The 8,070-nt window shown below is 42.1% G+C and overlaps 1 protein-coding gene across 1 annotated transcript; it reads right to left on the bottom strand.

The window, feature by feature from the left end:
• Window positions 1-668: 668 nt before the first annotated feature.
• Window positions 669-7,815, bottom strand: LOC109472417 (titin-like). The gene is made up of 5 exons (XM_019772186.1): window positions 6,081-7,815; window positions 5,336-5,614; window positions 4,630-4,810; window positions 3,644-3,765; window positions 669-3,153 (listed from the first exon to the last, which is right to left on the bottom strand). The coding sequence occupies exons 2-5, from the start codon at window positions 5,583-5,585 to the stop codon at window positions 3,083-3,085; spliced, it is 624 nt and encodes a 207-aa protein (XP_019627745.1). The 5' UTR covers window positions 5,586-5,614; window positions 6,081-7,815; the 3' UTR covers window positions 669-3,082.
• Between the last annotated feature and the right edge of the window lie 255 nt (window positions 7,816-8,070).

Here is an 8,070-nt window from a genome sequence, read left to right as displayed (position 1 = left end):
AAGACAACCCAAGCTACACTGGCGCGAGTCTCCAGCGAAGGCCGTAGCATTTTTTATTATCCATCCGCAGCAACATACAAAATACTTCAAGGTAAACAGCAACAATGCAATTATATTTACATATTGAACGTACCTATCTAATCAAAGACTGGCATAGTAAATGTAGCGATTCTGCCGCTGTGTATCGTGATGCAGGATTGTTTGTAGATGGGAACTATATTCTGTCCGCACATGGATATTTACAGTCAAGGACAGTGAAACAACAGCAAGAGGCCGTGTGCAAAAGGCCAGATCAATTTTGTATTAATGACTACATCAAATATAGTTGATTTTAGATCTAGACTTTTTTGTAGCAAGCCAAACCTTCAGTCGACTGAATTTATAGTTTGGCATGCATCCATTTATTGTTGTTGCACTCAAAACATAGTCCCTCGGTCATTAGAATTTGTAGTTCTTTTCAAATTTCGATAACACATTACGCCAGAGCGTCTGGTTGGTGGTTGCAGTTGATCAAATTAGGTTACCCAGGTGTTCAGGCCAAGATCCATCTCAGCTGTTGTATCACTGCCACGTTATTCATGGGCGACAGAAAGTAGTTCGCACCATGGCAATAAGAAATGGCATGTCATAGTAACCGCATGTATAAAGGCTTTTCGGCTATAGCTGTTAAATTACAAACTGAACTGTATTTATGTGACTGTTTACGTCCTATCAGGAGTTCTTCGTTAGACATGCAGGCTTGTCAAATATTCTTGCGGATGGATATATACAGTGTGCTTGTTGAAGGAGGGATTACGTGCCAGTGCAGCTGTGGAGGTCGTTGGACAAAGCTGTGTTTGTCGGTGGCGTTCCTATGGTCTCGTGTTTGTATAGTATTGTTCCACAACTCCCTTGTCTATTTCTCTGTGTAGCTTACTGGCGATACGTAAATGTTATTGGTATCACTGTGCATTGCTGCTAAAAGACTGAAGTGGAGTGCTGCTCAATTTTGCAGTTCTGAATGTTTCTATTACTTCCTTAGCCATGGCCTCCATGTTTTTGTACTACTGTGTGGAATAGACTTCTTCATCTGTTCGAGGTGCCCTCTTCCGCACTCTCTCCAACCTTACAGTCCGGGTACTGGTCAGTTCTGGCTGCAATACCGGAACACAATATTCCAATACTGGTCTCACATATGCTCTGTAGTAGGTCCGAGAGTGGTAGTTGGGCACGCTTGAGCTTGCACAGCATGACGAGACGACCACCTGCTTTGTCAATCATTACGTCCACCTGTTTGTCCCAATTCAAGTTATTCTGGATCCAAACCCTCAACAGGCACATGACTCATACCGCCTCTAGTTCCGTCCGGTCGATGAGAAGGGTTGATGGTGGGGGAGGGACCCTCATGAAACAGACAACCATGGTCTGACATTTGTCCTGGTTAAGTAATAGGTGGTTATTCTTTGACCAGTCTTTAAAACAGTCTAACTCCGTTTGCAATGTCGGAGGTATAGCGCATTTCCGTTACTCACCCAAGGTTAAATAATCCACGTATTTCCATTGTTCCGCAGCTGCAGTTCTAATGGCGTCGTCAAATACGACCAGGAAGATAAGTGGGCACAGAAGTGTGTCTTGTGGGACAGAGCATGTGAGGGCTTCCCAATTGGACAGTTGACCCCCGTCTTTGCGTTAGAAAATCACAAATCCAAGGGATAAGCGAGCTTCTTGCTCCAACACTGATCGGTTTTTGTATAGCAACTGTATGATCAATACGATCAAATGCCTTAGAAATATCAGTGAATACCAGTGTGCTCACGTTTTGTCTCTCAGATTCTCGGCACAGGGAGGTGACGAGGTTACCAAGGTAGATTGACCCTCTAAACACCCGAACTGCCTAGGATCCAATGATGATCTGATGTCGGTGATCAACCATTTCGATATGAAGTACTCTGCCACTTTTGCAAGTTGAGATGTTAGTGATACAGGTCGCAATTTGTCCATTGTTAGCGGTTGTGATTTTGGAAACGGCACCACTGTCGCATCCTTCCACATCTGTGGTGCACGGTCTTCTCTAAGGGATGTGTTTATGATATGTGTGGCAGGATTGCTAAGTTCATAAGCAAACTCCTTCAGTATTCTATTGTTCAGCTGATCCGGCCCCGCTGCCTTGCCAGACTTTAGCCTGAATAGACGTCCCAAGGTGGTATTTTGGACAGATGTTGATGGGACGGTACGCCGGGAGTTGAGCAGGGTCAAGGCATGGCCTACCTTTGGCCACTTCTTCGAGCTGTTTGATTAATATGTTGGTTGCTATATCCTTGTTCTCTGCATTCTCATATACGGGTACGTTCACGACCAGTTCTGAACCCTGAAGTTTCAGGATCGATTTTATTTCCCTGCACCATACAGACGGGGAAAAAAAGAAAGTAGCGATTGGCAAGTCAGTCAAACATGTTTCATATCTTATTTCATTTCCTTGCCACACATCTTACGCCTATACTGACTTATGGTAGAGAAGGCAGATCCCCAAGACACCAAAGACGATTGCAAACCGTCTCCAGTGTTTAGAGGATGGTCAGAACCATTAATTGCTGCTAACAATCCTACTAATGGGCTATCATTCATAAGCATCTGGTCCTGGCAATCACTAATTGAAAACTCTTATCAGTGCTGACAGTATCATGCTTAATCATATTATCCACATAGCTACTGCGTCTAGAGTCGGCGCCCGAAGCGCGAATTCAACATTAGGCGGAGTGGGAAATGCTTCTTTCCTCTTTTTAAACTCAGAATACGTTAGCTTGTGAGAAAATACTGATCTCGGAAAAGAAGCAACCTGTTCGGGAACCTCAAATTCCTTGCCCTTCTTATTGTAATGATTATCAAACGACAATTAAGGTGTTACCTTTATCTGAATCAGAATTAATGATTTTCCCTTCCTCCGAACACACTACAGCTTCAGGACCTGGGCGCTCTCGCCTGGAACCGGCCACGCCGGCTCGAGTGCACGGGTAGGTCGGGATCTTGACCTTTCAGTAAAATTGTACTGTCAGCCTTGTGTCGGGTTTTTGCTAACGGGCGCGCCGCCGTCGTCCTTCGGCTTTTACCAGACGATGTTCAGCCAGTTCCGACCGGATGCCGTGATTTCTGGTGCTTCTGGTGGTCCAGGTGGGCCTGGGGGGAACAGGGAACAACAACCATTACTTCAACTGTTAATCTTGTATTGTACTGATACTATAATAATTCTAGAGTGATGTACAGAGACATTTTCTGTGCAGAGAAAGCTGTTACTTTGTAGTTGCAGTCTTGTACTTACAACCACAGCAGTGGACTAGAATGTTCAGATTCCTCTGGACACTTTTGCATTAGAAAGACGTAAAGACATGTTGCAAACTGCATATCTAAATCTCCCCAAACAAAACAAGGCAAGAGAGTCAAGAGATAAGATCTTCAGTTCAAACATGTGGGCTTTCTAACATATCTGAGACTTTAGGATGTACAATACATGTAATGCAGTGATATACAATCATTAAGATACAATATACAGCCAGGTAAATTGTGTCCCACATACATTTGTATGCTTCAAACTGATGCTTTATCTTACTTATTTGCATACTCGGGACAACTTAAATGAAGCCGTTAACACATTTGAGGTAAATCCTACCATATGGGCTCCTGGCCAGGGTAGGTTTGGACTCGGCTGGTGGGCCGACTCCGATGTTGTTCTCTGCCCTGACACGGAACACATACTCCACACCTTCCAGCAGCTTGTGGGCTACAATCACCCTACAGGGGGGAAACACATATCCATTGGCTTATTTTTCTGGCATTTAGTCATGAAAACAAATAAATAGAATAGTTTCTTCACATCACAATATGTAAAAAGATACAAGTCAAAACAATGTACTAATCAAGACAAAAACTTTCATTCACATGTTTGTGGAGGATTTTTGTAACTGATTTACACACCATTACTCATCTTGTTTTTGCTACTTTTTCCTCCATTTGTATTTCCTATTTTATTGCCCTTTTTGTGGTCATTACAAAGGCATTGTTTTTATAGTTTTATAGAGGGCTTTTGCAAGCATGCTTGCTCTTTGTCCAATCCTCTTTTGCTAAATGTGAATAAAAATTGGAGTGAGGATAGGGGCAAGTGGTGGGCTACCATCAAGCCTCAGTACTGCTGTGCAAGCACATCTAACCCTTGGAAGACAGGGAACAACAGATGCTAAACCAGATAGAAAGTGAGTGAGTGAGCGAGTAAGGTAAAGCCTTACATTTTCTTGGGGTCGATGCTAGCGGACACCTGAGTCCAGGTGACCATGTACGTCATGTATAACCTTCACATGGTCTAGCATAACAAACTACTGCTCTGTTTATTCTTACTCATACACAAAAGGTAATGCCTGGAGAGGCACCCATAGAGGTAAGAGGATGAACTGAACTTACATTTTCTTGGGGTTGATGCTAGCGGACACCTGAGTCCAGGTGACCATGTGCATCATGTATAACCTTCACATGGTCTAGCCTAACAAACTACTGCTCTGTTTATTCTTACTCATACACAAAAGGCAATGCCTGGAGAGGCACCCAGGCACCCATAGGGGTACCTAGCTTGTAAGAGGATGAATTGAACTGAACTGAACTTACATTTTCTTGGGGTCGATGCTAGCGGACACCTGAGTCCAGGTGACCATGTGGACGTCGCGCCGGTCCACCACGTAATTGGTGATGGGGCTGCCGCCATCTTGGTACGGCTTGCTCCACGTCACCGTCATCTCGTTCGCGAACACACGGCTGATCTTCACGTCGTTAGGCTCGCCAGGAACATCTGGGAGGTAGAGGAAAATATGGTTAGAGATTTTGAGTCTTAGGGATTTACAGACATCTTGAGATCAACAAATTGTAAGATTTCTTATACACTGTACATGTTTCCAAACTAAAAGTTTGAATGTCAAATGCTTGAATGTCATAATATACATAATGGGGGATTTACATTTTGTATATGTGGGTACTTCAAGACAGAAATCAATGTGATATGCACAATTCACTAATGTAACATACACATCTATCACATTCTTTACCAGGATTTCTATCACTGGATTCAGCTATGCAATTCAAGTAGTACTACTTATTGGCATGTGACAGCCAATTCAACATATACATGTAAGACAACTCAGTCTTAACACAAATATTATGGCATCTTGTGGGTAACTTTAAAACCAGAGATCAGTGTATAATTGGTTTGGCGATGGTATATTGGATGCATGTTAAAAACCAAACTTTGGTGTTTCCCAAAAACAAAAACACGGATTGCTGTGAAAAAAGTGTAGTTATTTTCAAAGACATTACTCACCCAGGATGGTGACCTTGATCTGTTTGCTGGCCGTGCCGACCTTGTTCTTGGCTGTAACCTGATACACTCCCTGGTCGATCTTCCTCATGCACTTCCTGATGTCCAGGTTGGAGGAGGAGGCGTCGTTCACCAGGCTGACGCGGTCCACGGCCATGAGAGGCTTCCCGCCGCGCTCCCAGCTGATGGCGGGGACGGGCTTGCCGGTGATGCCGGCCGCGATGTTGATGGTCTCTCCTGCACGGACTGTCATCTCCTCCTGCAGTCTGATGCCAGGGGGAACTGGGGAAAATTTGAAGAAAATTTGTCATCATTTTTGTCAAGCAAAAAATAGTTGCTTTCTATATGTTAATCTTATCAAGCCAAGCATCTTTGTCGTGAGAAATCGTAAGAATTTCTTTTCTATTTTGGACAGTCATTAAAACAGTGTTTCACTAATAGACTTTCATTACCAATCTTTCATGTGTATGTGCGATTGTAAATTGATGACTTTCCATGCAGATTTCTCTTCCTGTTATGACTTTATTTCAACCTGAATTGCATAACTGGATAGTCACCACAAGGTGTTTCTGAATTACTAAGTTTTCATGAACAGATACGTGCAGTCATACAAACTCCCTTGATTTAGTTGTTACAGTAAGTAGCAACAACACATTCAGTAACAGTAGCCTGTAAGAGTTGTAACTGTTTACAGTTGTACTGTTAGTAGTAATAGTAGTATCGGGAACAGTTGTGATCATTGTCTTACTGAGTTTCTCCCTGGTCTCCACGGGTGGAGTCTGTGCATACGGCCCAGCGCCGACGGCGTTCACCGCGCAGGCACGGAACGTGTACGCCTCGCCCTCCGACAGTTCCAGGAAGTTGTAGAACAGTTGGGTGACCTTGAGAGTGGGGAGGGGGGCATAATCATGATTAGATTTTATGACCTAAACATTATTAAAAAATGTTAAAATCACCTTGGGGAAACTCTTCAGAAAGTTGTAGAATAGTTGGGCATGGGTGACCTTGAAAGTGGGGAGGGGGGCATGGCTATTAGATGCTATGATCTAAACATTATAAATATCACTCAAAAACCCTCAAAGACTATTCTGTAATATCATGCAATCATTCAACCTACAAAAGTCAATTTTACAATCATGATTATTATGACAGGTTTCACACCCTTACATGACATATTTTGCTCATTTTTCTATGATGACCTTGAAGTTTTAGAATCATGGTTATGAACAAAATTTGGTTCAGTTTCACAGATTGTCATCTGTTCTTTGCAATTTTATCAGTAACAAGCCACTACCTTTTTACATAGATACCAGCCATACATGTAACGTTACAGCTTTTTACTGACTGTCGATCTGACATGTAACCAGAAATCGGGCCAAAACAATGGTGAGAGCCCTTCGTTTTCCCTTTAGTGTTTAGATAATTTCCTCACTATGCTAGAAATTTATTGGTTAGCCCAATGGTAGGCCAGTTTTGGTCAGGCCATTGGGGTCACTTTTTACTATTTTTGTTTTTCACATAAAACGTTGGTGTAGTTGCCAAGTCCTAGTAAACCTTAATATTCAATCTTAGACTTTTTTGTTAAGGTGGACAATGATGTCATAAAACGTGCGATTCAACCTTCGGCTTGCAAAATGTTTTACTAGCAATAAAGCCGTCATCATCTTCATTGTCATCATTCTTTTAATATCTTCTTCGTCGAACATTTAAGACTACAAGTGAAAATACAACACTAAATTAAAACGACGTCTAAGGTGAACTAAAAAGTATAACACTAAATTACAACGACGTCATCAAAAATATAGGTACCACAAAACTAAAACGTTAAAAAATTCTGTCTCCTGTCCTCTTTGTCCGCTTGGAATCCTAATAAAAAGATGAAGGAAACGAAATGAACAACATGATGTCATAAATAAGTTTTAAAATGCTCATTTTAAGTACCATTTTAATATTGACTTCTTTCTAAGTACGGTACGAGCTTATCCACTACTTTACACAACACAGAAACGATTTACGTTTAGGATGCAATCAATTCGCTTCTAGTTCTGTATTGTGTAGAATTTGACGACGTTAATTCTTCCGTTGCATTTGTGTATTTTACGTGTATGCCGCCTTGTTACCAGTGGTTTACATCCTGTGACACATTTTGTAACCGACCAATGTATTTACCAATTTAAGAAAGTAATGATATGCTACAGTGCCCCCGTAGTGTCCCGCCGCCTTACCACCGTTCCGGTGGCCAGCACGTCCCCGTTTGACGCTTGATCGTCACGGTTGGCTTCTGCTGTGAGCCTGGTCTTGTTGGGCGGGTTCTACAGACATAACAAGATATCTTCAATCGATTCCCATCATGGATTATATCAGTAAATCATATTCTGGACCCAATGACAGCCTTATCTTAATTCTATCACTTCTTGATTTCAATAAATAATGTTTATTTATGTTCACCCTCATTTAACTTTAACACGTATAAATGGTAAATGCCCACGTATACTTTGGTTCCATGATAGTATTTGTTATTGAATCTGAAACTTTCTACTTTGCTTTCTCATTCACTTTCAATTTGTGCATTTCAATTCAGTAATAAAGAAATAAACGTCACCTCTTCTGCTCATATCGGTGAGTGCGGAGAGTTCTCCACAGCTCCACCTCCACAGCCCCCTTTTAGAGATGTGGGAAGTACTTGCAGACCTATAAAGAAAATATTAGACTCAGACTACCTAGGCGAGTCACGCCGC

This window comes from Branchiostoma belcheri, unplaced genomic scaffold (genome assembly GCF_001625305.1).
Source record: "Branchiostoma belcheri isolate BF01 breed outbred unplaced genomic scaffold, Haploidv18h27 scaffold273, whole genome shotgun sequence".
Taxonomy (NCBI): domain Eukaryota; kingdom Metazoa; phylum Chordata; class Leptocardii; order Amphioxiformes; family Branchiostomatidae; genus Branchiostoma; species Branchiostoma belcheri.
Note: the sequence above shows the minus strand (reverse complement) of the source record. Positions and strands in the feature narration are given on the sequence as shown.